The 17,887-nt window shown below is 42.1% G+C and overlaps 1 protein-coding gene and 1 long non-coding RNA gene across 12 annotated transcripts in view; one reads left to right on the plus strand and one right to left on the minus strand.

Annotated features, from left to right (window-relative positions):
• LOC130155881 (uncharacterized) overlaps positions 1-17,887 on the plus strand; it is a 151,893-nt gene that overhangs the window by 132,296 nt on the left and 1,710 nt on the right. The gene's annotated exons all lie outside the window — the stretch shown is intronic.
• The window catches only part of TEAD1 (TEA domain transcription factor 1), a 161,537-nt gene continuing 152,909 nt past the window's right edge, over positions 9,260-17,887 (minus strand). For all 11 annotated transcript variants that reach the window (XM_056353717.1, XM_056353716.1, XM_056353715.1 and 8 more), the window contains 3 exons: positions 17,744-17,884; positions 16,122-16,274; positions 9,260-15,111 (listed from right to left, as the gene is read on the minus strand). In XM_056353717.1, coding sequence (XP_056209692.1) covers positions 14,998-15,111; positions 16,122-16,274; positions 17,744-17,884 — 408 coding nt within the window. In that variant the 3' untranslated portion in view covers positions 9,260-14,997. The remainder of the gene's footprint in view (positions 15,112-16,121; positions 16,275-17,743; positions 17,885-17,887) is intronic.

The raw sequence follows: 17,887 nt of genomic DNA on the forward strand, positions 1-17,887 counted from the left end.
TTTAATTTAGGCGTGCCCTAAGACGAGGTGCTTGGTTCCCAGACTGTAATTCCTTATTACAGCTTTTCTCGATGCAGAACAGTTGGCTGTCCTGCCTGTAGTGTCTTTTGACATCTAATTTGCATAAAGTCAGAAAAAAGCCCTGATTTAGCAATGTAATAACATTCACACATCTGTTTCCACCGAGGACTTTGAACCCCAGTAAAATGGATAAGATAGAAAAGAAACGAAGAGACAAAGAAAAAAAACCCTGCCTGTGGAAATACGACTAATGCCCAGACCTGTCTGTACTTGTTAAACTGTGCTAGAATGACAATGTTAACAGCTTGGCCAAACATCAGAAAATCACTACTTCATCTGATGCTATTAGCTGAGTTATTCAGTGAAGGCAGAGCTGGAAAAATAGCGATGCGTCCCTGGGCCTCGGGGTGGAGCGGCAGAGAGAGCTCACACGCCTGACTAAGAGATGCTAATGAGAGTCTGGCCCCTTAGCCAAGCTGCCCCATGCTGCTGCCACCCTGTCTTGAGTGGCCTCGTACCGCAAAAGCGTTCTGTATTGAACCAGTCAGTAATTTGGAAGGTGTGTAACAGGAGGGGCCCTTCCTGGCCAGCACTTCAGAAAGAGACAAAAATGCTACTTTATATTTTGCTTGTAGGGCTATGTTCAGGCTGTAGAAGAAATGCCCAGCGCAAGTCACCCGCCGCCAAGAATGAACTGTGTGCCTGATAATCACTTCCAAATGTCCCGCTTCCCTGAGGGTGGGGTTTTTGAACAGGAATACAAATCCCCTTCAGCTTTTGTGGTATAACTTGGACAATGATATTTCTACAGCATTGACACCAGCAGTGGGATCTGTCTCTGGTGTTTATCTTTGCCTGTGCAAAGGCACACCTTTGGGAGGTGAAGGAGTTGATCTTTGGATTTGTGCCTCACAGTTCTCCTAAAATGCTGTGTGCTGCCTTCAGGTTACAGGCCCCGTCATGTCTGCCTTCCAGTGAGGCACAATGCTCACCTGGCTGGCTGAGAGAGGGGGAGATCTGCTGGGTTGTGTTTGTGCTAAATCCTGTCTAGCCAAGTGTCATCCCCTGAGCAAAAAGTGACGCAGAAGAAGCCTGTGATAAAGCCAGAGGTGCTTTATACTGCAGCTTCGTGTTTCCTGGAAATGTCTCTAGGAGTAAAGGACAGTGCTTTAAACAGCACTTGCCGTAGGCATGTACTTCATTATGCTCTTCATGCAGGGACACATTGAAATTCAGTTCAAAGAGAGAAGGAAAACCATTTTGCAGTAACCAGAGATCAGATTATTTGGTAAGCACAAAAGCCTTTTGAGTAATACGTTTTCTGTGGAGAGTCAGATGGTTTCTATATGCTTAGTAGCCTTCATTTCTCTTGAACTGTGTAGTTCAATTGAGGTGCTTTACTTGGCTTTTAAACCGTATCATGCCAATGTGTCACAGCGCAGCTGGATGCCTGGAATGGCAAAGCCACAGAGCATCTCTTGCAAGGCCAGGTTCTGCAGTGTTTGGCCTTGATCTTCTCTGGAGGGATACAGCGATACTCTGACTAAAATCCAAGTCGGTCTCTTCCAGTGACCTACCTTCAACAGTAGTTTGAAGCAAGGCTGGAAGTAAATTGCTGCTTTAAATTTCTGTTTGTACTACACTAGAGGTACGTAGAGATCTCCAGGAGATACAGGACCTCTGTTATTTTGTGTGTCTTGTGACATAGTGTGTTACATAGGCCAGGTGATAGAGAATCTGGATCCAAGCCAGGAGAATACCTGGTTTACTGTATTGGAAGTGATGCAAAGAAGTACAGAGGAATAAGCAACTGACCTGAAACAGAACTAAAAATTAGATCTTTTTTTTTTTTTTTTTTTTATGTTAACTTTGCTGTCTCAGCAGAAGCCGCTTTGTTATGGTAACTGGTACAGTCTTCCTTCTCTTCAGCTGAGCTGAATGTTTAATTGATTTAGCAGCTGAAAGTGACAGGTAGGATGCTGCTGGTGCAGGGAGAGCTTCGGAAGAGAATGGAAAGGACAATGTATTACAGTTGTGTATACACTAGTACTTCCCCAAAAATACATGTAGCTGAGGTAGTAGATACAAGCTATTCCCAAGTACCAAACAGTGTTGCTGAACCAGACCATAGTGAGAAAGGGGAGGAGGATGAACAGGTGTTTTTTGGTAGTAGTTGTTCGCGTGGATTAAATCTTTCCAACCTTGGTGACTAATCTATGTTGATGGATAAATTTCTACATTATGTATTCAGACTGTGTGCTACAGAAGACTGAGAAAACCAAATATCTTACCAAACCCTGCTCACCTTGTGCTGAGAGCCCCATTCAATATTCTGTTAATTAGGCAGGAAGGCATCAGCCCATCTTCCAAGGAGACTCAGGAGGAGTTGCTGCTCAGAGTTATTCATTGTGAATGCTGCAGCTGCCCTTTCTGAATGCAGATCCAGAAAGTAGAAGGGAGACAAACTTCAGGATTTACAGCAGAGCAAAGGAGGGGCAGTGGCTGGCAGGAATATGGGAGGGGGGAAGAAGGGGGAAGGGAAGGAAGTTTCTGTTAAAAAACATGTGACCTCCTCTGCCTGCAGGTCACCAGTGTCTTTAAATTGGTAGTTCTTTTCTCTTTTGCTAATTAGTAGGGGCTACAGTGGAAGCGCATATTCTGTCAGCTTAAATTCAGTTAGTCAAGAAGGTAGACTGTGCCTTTTAGGTATTCTTTTAGGGTAAACTCTTCCTATTAGGCACAGTATATTATCTAGGGATCCATCCTTCACTCACCTGAGAGCGTGGAAAATTTCCTGTGTCCCAGCTGGGATCACAAGTGTGTCCAGAAAGATGAAGAACAGAAAAGCCTGTTGCTTTCCAGGATATTCTAGCAGTGAATGTACACATAAGCAGAGCACCCTGGACAGATTTGTTAGTACTACCACCTATATGTCCTATATGTCTCTTTCTTATTTGTCTTAATATATATGTATAATTCAAAGACCATTTACAATGATTCCCTTTATTTAAACATCCTCTAGATTCTATCTGCTTGTTTGTGCCTCCAGGAAAATCAATCTGTGTAGCGTACTGAGCGCAACTGTAATAAAGGAGAAAGACATAAAATAGACAGTGAAATACAACGTGCTCTCTCCAGAAGGGAAAGTAGAAGCCTCGAGCCAAAGTCCAAAGGTTACATACCGTGGTAATGGTCTTATCTAACCTGGTTATGTCTAGTACTTGCAGGTAAACAGATTGAGACATGCTGCAGTCATGAAATGACTGCAGCAAAGCCTGATGAGACTCACTGCCACCCCATGCTCCACCTTAAAGTGTGTTACAGCAGCAAGCACCAGAATCCTTCAAGATCTGGCTGTTGTCTTAGGGCCATATCCTTGTCTTAGGCATCCCCAAAGATCTGGGTCGCTTTGGTGGAGAACCTGAGGAGAAAATTTGGAACGTGCATGAGCCTCCTGGGCTCCTGGCTGAGGCACTTTGTCAGATGTTAGATCACAAAGTGGTACTTCGTATAAGCACAAAACCCAACTTCGTTATCATATGGAGCTTTAAATCCAGTTATTGTAGGGATAGATACACTCTTGAAATGAAAGGGAGTAAGAATGAATATTTCTTTTAAAGATGTTTTGGGTTGTATCTTGGTCAGACTTTCAAGCTATTTTGTTCACTTGCTGGCAGAGAAGTTTCTGCTTTTTTGCTTCTTACCACGGTCTCTCTGTATGCCTGGCATTTCTATGTAATGGGGGGCTGTGCACATTCTCAGCATCGAGGCCACTTCCTAGTTTGCAGCAGAGCTGACCAGCACATGCTGTGAGCCCAGAGCCCCAGCTGCTCATCAGCTACTTTTCTAATGGCTGAACAGCATCTTTGAGTTTAACCTTTGAACAGAAAGCTTAAATATTATACAGAATTCCTCTTTTACTGTTCATTAAAGAAACCGGAATCCCCCATTACATGGTTATATGCCTGTTGCTTGGTGAGTATAAGGGTAACAAACCATCCACACTGCACAAATTTCTAAATTATTTTGTGCGGGTATCAGCATCCGTAGATCTCCTCTGTAATCGTGACCATCTCTTGCGTATAAATACTTGCCTGTCTTGTCAACAGGCAGCTGAAAACAAGCTCCAGATGACGTGGTACTTTTTCAGCCATGAGTACGTATTTGGAGAGCAGTTAGTCTCACCACTTCCCTGTTCCCCCTGTTTCTCAGATACAAGCACACCATGCTGCCTCCTACCACCACACACTCTTCTAGTAAGGAAGAGCTGGTTGCTGGAGCTGACAGACCGCTTCACAGGTCCACACTGTGCGGCTCTATCTCCATGGCTTTTATCTCCTTGTTCCCCTCGACCTCCCATCTGCCTCCATCACAAGAATCCTGTGGGCAGCCCTGATCTTGAACTCTCCACCCCCTCCCAGATCTTTCTTATCTGTAAATCTGTCTACTGCTGAGTCCACAGCTTTCCCATGCTTCTCACAGGCACACCTAAGAAAGTCTAATTTGCGCGGTACCTTCTGACGCTGACAGCAGTCACTCGCAGCTATCCAGCCACCTGAGCACACTGAGCTCTGCACCCGTTCTTGCAGTGCTTCAGGGACTGCCTGATGTTCTTCTCCCCTTCCACCACCCAGTGGTTCCCTGCCAGGTTACTGGCCATATTCATATTAATTCATATTAATAAGCACCCCGTATACTTTCCTGAGGCTGGTCCTCTGGGTTCATTTCTCTTTCTCTAATACTTTCCCAGCTGCCTCCAGTTGATTACCACCGACTTTTGTCTCTGTTCTTTTATGTGTCTCACCAGAGGTAGTGGAAAAGTCTTCTTCTCTGCAGTTCTCTGAAACAGCCTTTACCCTATCTCCTGCTTCATCTTCTAATCATGGCTAATCCCCATGGCTAATGCTTCCTTTCTGTTAGTATTCAGGAACCTTCAAGCTAACTTTCTCAACTGTGCTTGTACCTATTCTCTTAGCGCTACAGTTTGCAGGGGTAGACAATTCTCTTCCCACCTCCTCCTGAGCTCAGAAACCACGCTGGCCTAGAGCAGGGCACATGGAGAGCACCAGCCTGCCTGCCTGCCCGTGGCTGCCCTGTCTGTCTCCTCTCGGTGGCTCTTGAGCCCTTAGACATGCTCTCTCAGAGTGGCTGTTACCTTTGTACAGCTTCCAGCACTGATGTTCTTAATGGGAAGATGTTTTATTTGCATGGAAAAAAATGCTAAGCTGATGCCATAGTTGTGTCTGAGTGCTCTGCATGCCCTGCGGTGCCTTACCCAGAGTGAAGAGGATTTGTGAGCCTCTCAAGTAATCGCCTTTCAGAGAAGGGAGCAGTTAGAGAAAAACTCTGAAAAAATGGGGAGTGGGGGTGTGTGTGTCAGATCTCGAGAACCCCCCGTTCACGTGTTAGCTCACTGCCCACATGGCATTGTGTCCTTTTGTTGGCCGAGACACGTGTGAAAGTGGGCAGGAAAGCCAAAAGTTTTGGAGTTTGCTTGTTACTGCGCCACATCTACCTGCTCCTTTGCCTTATCCAGAGCCTATCGCTGTAGAGTCTTGGGGCACCTCCCAAACATTACTCACCACCCACCTCCCTCAGAACAGGAGATCATTGGAGGAGATAGGGGAGCGTGAACCCTGCTGAGACTAGTGTTCTGTCTCCCACATTATTGCCGTAAACTCTGGAGGTGAACTGCTCCATCGAGTTCCTGCCCATCGTGGTGTTCTGATGATAAAGCTTACATTAAATCCTACTGAAAATACAATATAGTCATAGTAAAACCAGTAAGTATATTTTATAATGAAGCCATCAAACTGTCCGTGCTGTGGAATGGTGTAATATGTGTGCAACGTGGTTGAATCTAGTACTTTGCTGCCTGAGTTTGTCATATGTAGGTTCAGTTTAAAACTAATAGAAAAGCCAAACAACACGAAGACACAAGTATTCCCCCTCTATCCCCTTCCATTAATGCAGAGCTGCATCAAAAAGGAAGTGTTCTCATAGCGTACTGAAGGGAACGGTTATAACCTGCATGCTGATCTTGTACTTTTTGCCAAGTATAATGCTCACTAGGAAGTTCAGCATCACAGGTGAAAGGATAAGAAAAGACAAGTATCTTGGAAAAAAGTAAATTCTCTGATAACACTATAGAGAACATACGATCTTAGCAGAAAGGAATGTTTAAAAGTCTGGAAAAAACCCTTATTCTTTGGGCTCTGCCAACAAAAAAAAAATAATTGAGACGTGTCTTTAAATATAGCTAATAACTTTACATGCTTGGGGCAGGAGAAAAAGAATAATCAGTCTGTAGTTTGTTAATCCACTTGCAAAGGCAGCTGCACATACAGCTCAGTGCTCTGTTCAGACAGAGTAAGTCTGGAAGCTGCTGCCATATTCTGTCTTTGCTGGAGGTCCAGAAAGCAAAGCATTACGGTGCATTGCAAGGTAAGTGAGAGTACTGAACGAATCCCCTCTTCGAGCTGTATAAATAAGAGGAACGAAAACGAAAAGGGACATGTACATATTAATCACGGCTCTGCACCATTTGCTCTGATGGCCCCAACCAGCATCCTTAGTGGGACATTGAATTTACTGGAGTTAGAGAAAAGCTATAATGCCAAAGGCTCCGAGACTGCTCCCTGTCTGTGGACATCTCGCACAGCTGATAAAGATGTTTGAAGCACACTCACAACAAGCTTTTTTTTTTTTTTCTTGGCATTCTGCTCCTATTTAATAACATCGAGGTTACCTGTTCATGCTCTCACCTCTAGGACAGAGTGAGGGGCATGGAAAGAAACGATTTTAAAATTCATCAGTCTAAACCTATAATGGACTCTGACTCTGCACATGCACCCTAACCCACACATCTATGGAAGGAAAGTGGCTTGAGAAATCACCAGTGCTGGGTAAATTGAGACCAGTCACTTGCAGTCAAGTGTTTTTGCTGGGTAAATTGAGACCAGTCACTTGCAGTCAAGTGTTTTTGCTCAGCTGACTTTCAGGTACTCTCCTGGCTCTCCCTGTACCCCTCCCCCCCCCCCCCCCCCCCTCCCCGCAATTTTCCAACAAAACCAAGCTGACAGCTCTTCACCTATCAAGGAGGCTACAGGGTGCCTTTCTGCTGAGATCTTTTGGGCTTTATTGATACTCCAGGACAGTGAGGCACACAAGAACAGAGGTCTACAGCAGCCCTTTCCTTAAGCTTAGAGAAGGGCATGTCCCCAAACTGGAAAGGGTTATATGAAACAATGCAGTAGGAAAAATACCCCAACACCAAACCATTTTTTTCACTGACTTGAAAGCTGAATGTTTGTTTTGTTGTAGCCTTTTTCTTATTTTACTTCTCCCTCCTTCTACTGGTGGATGTTGTTGTTGGTCTTCAAATGATCCTTTTCCTCCTTTCTTCCTATTTTCTCCTGTCATCAGCTCTTCATTTTCTTTGAAAAGCAACACCCTGCTGCTCATTTTTTTCAGTCACTTGCATTCCAGGTTTCTACAATTTCTTCTTCCCTCCACTCCTAGTACAGCCCCTCTACCTTTACCAAGTTTCTAGTGTCTCCAGCACAGCTCTAGCTCTCACAAAACTGCAGCAATCATGTAACAATTTACAGCCATTAACCACTTCAGTGTCACACCTCTCTACAAGGTAGGTAACTGTTCATGAACATTGCTAAGCTATTGCTGTTTGGCGTAACAGATCGTTCAGCTGTTTCTGCAGAAAGGGCCCCAGATAACAATAGTAAGGCTGCAAAAGGTCAGGGTTGGGATGAACAGCTACAGCTGCGTGTCAAACTATAGGCATCTGCTAACACACTGCTCAGCTCCGAACCCTCCTTTTACTCTCGGGTTTGCGAGCATTACATGTCTTCTGCATTTGTGTCAGATAGGCTGTATCTTCAAACCAGTATTTTTTTGGGGGAAAAAGTTCACAGAAAAATCCATGGATCACGTAGAGCTCATCATTCCACGCTTCACACAAAATGGCACGGAGTAACTGGTCTGTCTTCTTTGTTCCCTGCCCGTGCTGCTGTGTTCGTGTAAACCAGTGTGCTTAGTCAGGGAGAGGCTGTTGCTTCTGCTGAAGGCAGCTCATTAATAAACTAATGGTGTGATGTTACATGGGGACTCCCAGCCTGAAATGCGGTGTGACGTTTTTCCCCAAAGGTGGAAATTTTATGGTTTTTAACCTGAATTAATCAAGAAGCAGAACCTTAATTAAGAAGCAGGTTGCTTCTGAAACAGCTAACCCACTTCAAAGGGCCAGAGCTGTATACTTAATGGGGAACAAAGAAAAGAAAACGGTCAAAACAGACCATATCTGTGCCTTGTTCTCAACCCATTCATCTTCCACATGGGGGGTGCTCTGCTGGCATTTTAAAAATGGCAGTGGAACATCTGCCACCCAAAAGGAGAATTGGGGGGTGTGAGAGGGCCATGTGGTTTATTCAAAAGCCACTGCTCCCCTTTTGAAGCAGAAGATGAGCCAGATGTACCTTTTTTTTTTTCCTCTGCCAAGTCCTGGTCATGTTTCCATTGATTTCAGTTGATCCAGGATATCGCTCTTATTCTCTTTTTCTTTACTTTCTTTTCCCCGTCCCTGGCTAGGTGGTTTCGCTTAATGAATGCGGCAGGCAAGCTGATCCTGTTTCGTCCTCTCATCATACTAGGTACAGCTGCTAGCTGAGGGGCAAGTGGTTTAAGAAAAACAAGAAATCTCTTGAAAAATGTTACATTTCTTAGGACCTCCGTTCCCGCAGAGCTCAGTTTCCTTCTGGAAGAAACACCTCAGCCTCAGACAACTAACGTGTTCCTCAGTCAGTTCTAGTTGCCAAGTCAGTGATGTATATGATGCCATTTATTAAGTACAGTTTTGATTAGGTCATTCATGCTTCTGGAATAAAGGGGGATGGGTGGCTTTTCCCATTAAAACAGTATGGTTTAAATGATGTTTCAAAAAAAATCCACCACTGTTTCTTTAGGAAGACGCACAAACTAGAGGTAGGCATCTTTCTTGGTGATAGTGCATATGGACTCGCTGTTGAACGTGGTTTCCAGGTGTGCCAGCCTTGAGTGCCAGCCCTAGAGGTTTTCTACGTCCCGCCAGATGTCCACTGCACCTTCAGGTAGGTGCAGGGTATTGCTGCAAGGCCGGCCTTGTGCTACTTTGGAAAATGCTTTTGAAAGTTGCACCCAACATTAAAAAGAGATTGATGGAAGAGATTAAGATAAATGCACAAAACACTTTCATTTTCTTTATTTTCAATCGATACTGTATGAATACAAAGTTTCTAGAAAGCTACAAAAATTCTACCACTTTATCAAGAAGGCATCAAAATGTGTCACTTTGCAAAGACATGAAAACACCTGCAGTAACCGACACAAAAATAGCATTTTTAGAGTGATGAAATAATTGCACTTAACTGTCATGGATATTAAAGTTATCACACATATGTACCGCGAAAGCTAGAATACGTTTTTTTTTTTTTACAAAGCACTTTATAAAAAAATTCTCTGCACACAAAACCTATAATTTTCATATTACTATCATACTAAAGATAAATTCACTTTAAAGCCAACACTTAAAACATTTTAAACAAAAAAAGGTACCAGTACCTACACACAGACAATAACAAATACAAGAATACTGTACTGCCAAGAGGTTTGACTGAAACTCCTTTTGAAAGCTTCTGCAAATATGTTAAGAAAACATTGGAGAACATTCACTTTTTTTCAAAGAGCCTTCCCTCACTGTCTAACCTAGAGGTACTTTATCATCAAAAGGCAAGTTCTACATCAAAAGTTACCAGCAGCAGTACAATATTAAAGTAACCACTGACCATATATGAATATGCTTAAGTCACAAACCCATTTTATACACATTACACAAATAAACATAAAGTGAGAATTCCATTAAGTCATTTACAAATGTGAACAAATGCACATGGCAAAAAAACCCCAAAACAAAACAAAAACCCAACCTGTTTTACATAAAATGTACTGAAGAATTAAAGGCTATTCAGGTTTTCAATGTTATAAAATTCTTTTGTCTTTTTTTTTTTTTTTTTTTTTCAGGCACATATTGTATTTTTTGTCTGCAGTCATGAGCCTGAATCAGAGGCCCATAAAACAAAACAAAACGAAAACAAAAACACATATTCTGTAAGGAGGTAACAGGGATCCATCTCCTTTTAGTCAACTGAGTGCATTTAAGATTTAATTTACACACTAAAACTAATTACATGATCTCAGCAAGAATGACCTGAAAAGTTAAAAGGTGAAGATGTCCAAAGTATTTCTTGTACTTTGACTTATCCAGCCTCAGTGTTTTTTAGGGGGCTAAAGATCTCGTTATGAAAGATAAGAGGGGGAAAAAGAGATCATCCTGAGAAAAGTACAAACCCAGACCCTGTTATACACATCCGCTGTGTGAGCGGGCACGTGTATCCGTACGGGTCGAGTAAAGGGTAGTCGAAAGGTTTCTCAGTATGACTGATTGAGTAATCCAGGAAGAGTGTAAGGGCAACTGCTTGGGAAAGCAAGTGTGCCCTAGGACTTGCAGTGGAAAAATAAATAGCTATGGATTAGTACATCAGATGTTGTTATCTGCCTTGAACTGGCCAGTTACTTACATTCAACATTAATGTACACCCTTCATTATTTCAAATAGCCTATACCGTGGAGGTTTTAACGGAAGAAGCTACTGCCAAACTTAACAAGCTGTAGCTGCGGTAGAAAGGGAAAGTGAGAAACAGGCGTGTTATCTGCAATTCCTTCAAAATAGTGGTGCAGTACCTAAATAAAATCATTTTGGAATTCAAGTAAGTACAACTACATTTGTTAGCAGTAATTTTTAACAGCCCCGGATGGTACCATTATGCTTATTTTAATGAGACAGAAGTGTAGTTGATCACAAATGTTGACTAGTACAGCTGAAACGTTTGGTAATAACTGAAAATATATGCTCTACCTGTGGGGCGAAAGTGTCTTTGCCCTACCTCAGTCTCATTGAGTTCAACAGGATTACTTGTCTTAGAGAGGTAAGTGAGATTTAGACCTCGAAGGAATAACAAAAATAATATTTTAGAGACGGGGAACTTGAATTATCACAATATTTACCACACAGTGTCACAATATTTCTATATATAAAAAGTTCATCTTAGTTTTCATCAAATACTTTAAAAATCAAGTTAAAATTGTATTCACAACTATATAATCCCTCTGACAGCTTTTGGTTTTGCTGATATTTGTTCTAACATTGTTTTCTTAAAATCTTGCTCCTCTTCCCATCAATTTTAGTTATCGTGTACAGTATGGCCCCCGTTCACAGAAGGTATCAAATACAGATGCATTATCAAGAGGAGCTTTTTTTATTTTTTCCAAGAAATCATCTGGGAGAAAACCAAAACAAAACAACCCTGTGTTTTGAATCGTGCTGGCCAGAGTTTCTCTAACAGCACCTTCATCCACAACCCTCACACTCAACATTTCAATGCTTAATAACACACAATTGCATTTACCCTAGCTATTCTCTGTTCCCCATGTTTTAGGCATCTGACTTTCAGCACGCACAACTTTGTAAACAAAATCTTCTGTCTAAATAAAAAATCTTCGCAGATACCAAAATATTATTGAGGAGAACAATAAAGTCACATTTGTCCACTGTCTGAAATTCTGCAGTATATGGTTCTCTCATTATGCAGATGCACAACTGGATGAAGAGAATATAAATGTGAATAATTTTCATTTTTGTATCACAGACTAATCAGTTGCTGGTTTGCAATGCTGTCAGAAATGGCAAAACAGTAGATTATTCTTCAGCAGGTTGATCATTAGCAAAATTACTTTGCTATAAATGGTGCTCTTTTGTGAATGGAGGCCTGTAGATTCAACTTATTCCAATAAACCAAAGGCATTACGGTGATAACTAAATATTTTTGGTCTCTCTACAAATTGTCATTATTATGGCAGCACTTTTCTAAGCTGGAATTTCAAACCAAAGGCACTTTCATGCTAGAGTGCAGAAGAGTCACAATTAATTATTTGGTCATGAAATTTAAAAAGGCAGCATTTAGTAATACAATTCACTTTTCACGGAGAGCTAAGAATCTGTAACCTTTCCTTTTGGTATAGGCATTTAACTGCGCACTCGTGGGACTGACTTGTACGGAAGGTTGGTTTAGATCAAGCAGTCAAAAACGGGTTCTGTGGGAGAAAATACAGGTATTTTTAAAAATGGAACCAATTAATAAAACAATATATAAAATTTATGTTAAGAGGCTAAAGGTACTTCTAATGTAATGCTAAGGCACTGCATATTGTAATGCTTTGGCAGCTCTCAATTAAAAGGTTCCTACAAAAAAGTAACAGTAACAAGATAAGTACTTCCAGCTTACAAAAGAGCTCACAGTTTACAGGCAGCCTGTTGGACTACACACCCCACACCGAACAGTTGAAGGATTAAGGCTTTTAAGAATTAACATATACAGGGTATGGATTCATTTACAGAAGTGTAAAGAAAAGACGATGGAAGTAGTTTCCCTAATATTACATATGTGAACACCAATAAACATTGTGACTTTTTATACCCTATAGTTATGGCATATGTAGTGTGCCAGATTCTATTAAAAAAACCTGTACCTGGTCTTGCAAATTGACTTACATACTTTATATGCCTCAAAGAGTTTGCTTGTTATTTAAAAAAAAAAAAAAAAAAAAATCACCAAAACCACAATTCAAACCCTAAATAAAAGACAACTTTAGAACAAAAAAAGTAGTTTTTGACTTGTAACACCAAGTGCTTAGAACAAAGGGCTACCATTAGGCTGTTACAATGCAGTGCTTTTCCTGATGTGATTGTTAGTGTTAAAAATGAGTGTTAAAAGAGACCTTACCATGGACATATTTCTCAGTTCAGTTCAACGGAATATAAACCAAAAGATCATCAGCCCTAACATCCACGAGCCGGTAACAGCTAGACATCACAGCAATTATCCGCCTACTAGGGTTAGATCAGAGGCAAACTAAGGAGTTTAAGCAGCCACCCTTCACCTGGGTGATGTTGGTATTGTCCCCTAACCCGGGTCCTCACCAGTGCTAAGTGTGACCGCGGTCTGACGCAGGTGTACAGCGACCCGCTACCTTACCTAGGCGAATTCTGTTCTAGATAACTCCGCAATGGGCAATTCTAACAAAGTGTTACGCAGATACAGAATATAAAAAAATAAGACTGGCTTTTTTGAAGACTAGAGCGCTGTGCCTGGGAGTAAATTCTAGACTTAAATTGTGCATGGGCGCTTCCGGGTCAAGGGCCGGGAGGAGGGACCTGCTAACTGTTAACTTTGACTCAGGACTGCCAAAGACCTTCCCAAGAACGCTCTCTGCTCATACCTCGTGGCTGATCCTTAAGGTGGCTTGTGCTTGGCCGGGCAGCCCTCAGCCTTTCAGACAAGCGTTTTGCATGAGAACCCGCTGCTGGCCCAGCAATTGCTGAAACAACTGCTGCTCGGGCAACTGAGGGGCAGTGCTGGGGTGCAGCAGAAGGAAAGAAACTGAGCGACACTCTCTGGTGTAGCCAGGAGGAATGAGACTATTTCTCTCACACGTGCGTACCTCAGTCGCTCACACCCACATCCATGGTTCGAATCCTTACGGCATTAAAATGTCTCCAGCTGTACTTCACTTCCTGGAGTCGTCCCTGAATATATTAGAAGGATGAATATACTACCACATCCAGATGCAAAACGACATCAGACCCCACGTGGTACGTACGTGTCTGTTTCGTGTAAGGTCTTTGCCAGTCAGAACTGGAGAGACAACTGGGAGAGGTGTAAGAGCACCATGATAAAGAGGAAAAGGAGAAAAAAAATATCTCCACTTTCCAATCTTCTTTGCCTGATGGTGGTTCTGATTTTCTAGCGTCTCATAGATATTAAAGCTGCTGATCCTTTCAGGTGTGTACGTGTTCTTCTTTCAACCACATTAGTGTTTTGCTTTCAGTTTACGAATTACTCGATGCTGTCGCAATGTCAGTTGTTTCCATTCATCTGTTAATTTCAGAGTTGCAAGTTTTTCGCTCAACTTACTAGAAAACATAGTTGTCCATATAAAATATAACTGCACACACAAGACTACATATAATGCAAGTCTAAATCTTCAGTATTTACCTACTTATTGCAAAATGAGCCATCTTTTTCATTAAATAATCAAATTTTCATATTAGTACAATACAACTTTATACTCTTTTAAAATACACTAGATATGTTAGGGATAAGGGATGATGTTTTCTTTCTCTGCAATACCTGTTTGAAAGTTTAATGGATTAGAAGATTAGTTTTAGCGTTGAGAAAAAAATACAAAATTTGCCTAATTTTAGGACCTGTCTGTTTCTATCAGGCATTTCTTAAGGCTATATTTTTCATTTGGTTTCAAACAGAAAAACGTTTCATTTTAAAAAATAATTTAGTGAATTACATTCGTCCATATCTTCCACCCTAATTAGTTACAAAGATAATTCTATAAAGATTATTAACTTTGTGTACTCATTTACAGTTATAGCTAAAGATTCATTTCAATTTCACTTGCATTGTAAAACAAGTATTTCATGTTGGAAAAAAACCCAAAATAAATTCTTATAAATGCTGTCAGTTTTTCCCCATGGCAAATGCTCTGTCATACATTTTTCTATCAGAATTAAAAATAGGCCTCCACAGACAGAGGCGTTAGGTTCTTAAATACAGTCTTCCCAAAGAACTGTGGTTTACAAATTTGAAGAACACTTAGTTTTAGAAATAATTTTTACAACTGTACCAGAATTTCACAGCTACAATTATATATGAACACATTAAAAATGACTTCACTAAAACAGGATTTAGAAAAATGTGGGTGAAAGTTGGGCCAGAGGCACTGCCACTTAGTGTTGAGGTTTACAGTCTGTGTTTTGATAAAGAAGTGAAATGAAGTGTATATATAAATAACTGCTCAGTCCTTTACAAGCCTGTAGATATGATGCTGTGCTCCATGTTCGCTGTTCGACACTTCAAATACACAAGCCATGCAGAGCAGGGTTTCTTGCGTATCCCTGTTTGTTACAACCTGTTTCAGGGGAAGGAAGAGTTAAACAATATATTACAAACGTGGAAACACCAGGGCCAAAGCAAGAAATAACTGGCTTAATTTGGACAACCTTTAGAAGTGGCCATTTGGGATGCGTGTCTGCGTGCCCTCTCGTTGGCAATGTAAATGCTCTCCGCGACCACCACGCTCACACGCTGCGCTCTGGGGCTGAGCTGCGGGCGCAGGCTCCCCGCGGAGGGCACCAGGATGCAGCCCGCCGCCCACCGCGGCTGCTCGGCCAGGAGCCTCCATCGCGTGGTCCGGGCTCAGCCTTCCCCAGCCTGAGCCCGCTGCCGCAGAGAGAAACCGGCGCGCCCCTGTCACCTTGTGCTGGCTGGCCGAGCGGCAGCTGAGCAGGGAGCGCGTGGCTCTGTGCTGGTGGCCCTGCCTCTTCCCCACGCCACCACCCCTTGGGCCTGCCCGAATCCTACGGCGGCAGCAGCGCACGGCTCCACAGGCTTGGCTGAGGTGTCACCGCAAAGCCCCAGTGAAAACAAGTTGGGCAACTGGATGAAACTGGCTTAAAGGCCACCATGTGCACCATTCTTCATGCTTTATATCACCTGTGGGGCGTCACCATTACAGCATGCTTTCCTGGCCCAAGAACTAATTAACACCACTGACATCTGCAGTATTGTAACTGACATCTCAGTAAGAACACATTAGATGAATGGGATGGTTCAAAGTTACTGCCTCAGGCTCTCGACAAACACCAAATAGAGACTTGTATGAAAAAAAGAGAGAAGTAAGCTGAATTTCTGGAGAGTAACAAAGACGTTTGTTCATGTTCTCAGCCAGCTTAGCCTTTTCATCCTTAGCGCCTGTAGTGCACAATTCCAAGAGTATTACTCTGAAGTCAGTGAGGTGATTTATTTAGTAAGCAACGTGACTAAAGGACTCTGAAACTGCTTCTAAATATTGCAAGTTAAGCAAGCCATACAAAGCCTGAGAGTATTTTAGAAATGCAAAAATAAAAAGTGAGTCCATACCAATAAAATTGTAAAATTTTCCAACACGCTGTTCATCATGTATTTCTCTGGTAAATGCTTCAGCTTGTGTATGAAGTTGATCATATATTCACACATTGGAGAGCGATTTATTCTGTACACGAATCGGCCGTTCTCAAACCTTGCATATTCAGTCTAATAAAAATAAAAAAAAAAGAGCATTTACAATTCAAAAATAGCAAAAAAGTGAATAATAAATCTGGGGGTTTTTTTCTTTCTTTGTGTAGACAGAAAAAAGAGAAAGTGGCTCTCAGACACACAGGCAGGCCTACTTGCTAACTCCCTGCCTGAGCTATGCAGTGCCTTGCTAAATATTCAAGGATCCTTAATTATTAAGTTATAGTATCATTACTTGTTCACTAACTTATGAATTAAAAAAACTGAACAAATGAGGATTACATAAAGGTAAGTCCAAGTCAAGTAAAAGTGACTTAAGCTGAAAGCTTTGTGGTAAGATGATTGTACATCATTTCAGGGCAACTGTCTGCAAAGGAAACAGCAAAAATAAGCTTGTATGTTTATGCATAAATACACACGTAAACATAGCTACATTATTGCATGATTTAACAGGCAATTTATGAATTACAGAAAGATGCAAGACTGCAGCTGGAAGAAACCCGGCCTGATTTAGATTGCAGGGTCTCAGAGGGGCTGAAGGAGGGTAAGGCTGTGACTTTGGACTCCTGCTGCCCAGCTACCAATTGCTCAGATGAGCTTCTCAGCAGCTTGTGGGGTTTTTTTTTTTAGCTTTCTCTCAGCTTGAAAAAATGGAAATTATGGAAAAAAATTTTATGGTCACTATGCACAGAAAACATATTTAGTATAAGAAGAACACAAACAGTGAGCAGGACATCCATAAAGGGCTCAGCCTGCAGCTCTAGGCTAAAATTCCCATACAGAAACTGTACTGCAGGTAAAAGATGTGGGCGTAGGGCTTAGGACACCGAAGACAAGTTAAATAGCTGCCATACCATTGTACAAAAGGCCAACCAGCTACCTGAGCATGCCATACAACCCTGTGCTTTGAAAAGAAAAGGTGAAAAATAAGTCACAGCCCTTGTGTGTTAAAACAATACACAACTTTGTATCCAAAAGCTGCTGGTGACTGGAGAAAGCACGCTGGCCTTTGCGTAAAGATAAAATAAGCATGGGGATAGATGAAGCGTAGCACACCATCCATTGCTATAAAATGTTTAAAAATCTAGATGACAGAGAGTAGCTTGGCACTGTAGTGTGGTTCCAAACAGGCTACATGGCTGGCCAGGTGGTTGGAAATGGGAGCCAAAGCATTTTTTGCTTCAGCTCTTTTCTGCCAGGTGATGGAGGAGGCGGCACCAGCGTCAGCTGTAGGCTCCCCACCAAAGGGTGCCACAGGTGGGGTAGCGGGGGGTCTGCAAAGAGCAGGGAACTGTAGTGTCACCATGCACACCGTGATTTAAAATGGACCCAAACACTGCTGGGAGGGAAAATACTCCTTCAGGAAGGCTTAGAGGAAGGACGGAAAAGCCAGACAAGAGCAAAGTAAAGACGAGAGGGAGAGAAAAGCCTAAGTAACATGAAAGGGAACCAGAGCATCATCCCACACATCCTATCACAACACCCACCTCTACTTTTTCTACTACTTGCTTTCCAAATGAGCAGACTTTGGTGGAACAGGTGATTGTCATGTTTTCTGAGCTCTCGTACTGACTAGTGACTCCATAAAATGCTCCTGTATCATCTTGAATGTTGCAGTTTAAGTCAGCCTG

The sequence above is a fragment of the Falco biarmicus genome, chromosome 10 (assembly GCF_023638135.1).
Source record: "Falco biarmicus isolate bFalBia1 chromosome 10, bFalBia1.pri, whole genome shotgun sequence".
Lineage (NCBI taxonomy): Eukaryota > Metazoa > Chordata > Aves > Falconiformes > Falconidae > Falco > Falco biarmicus.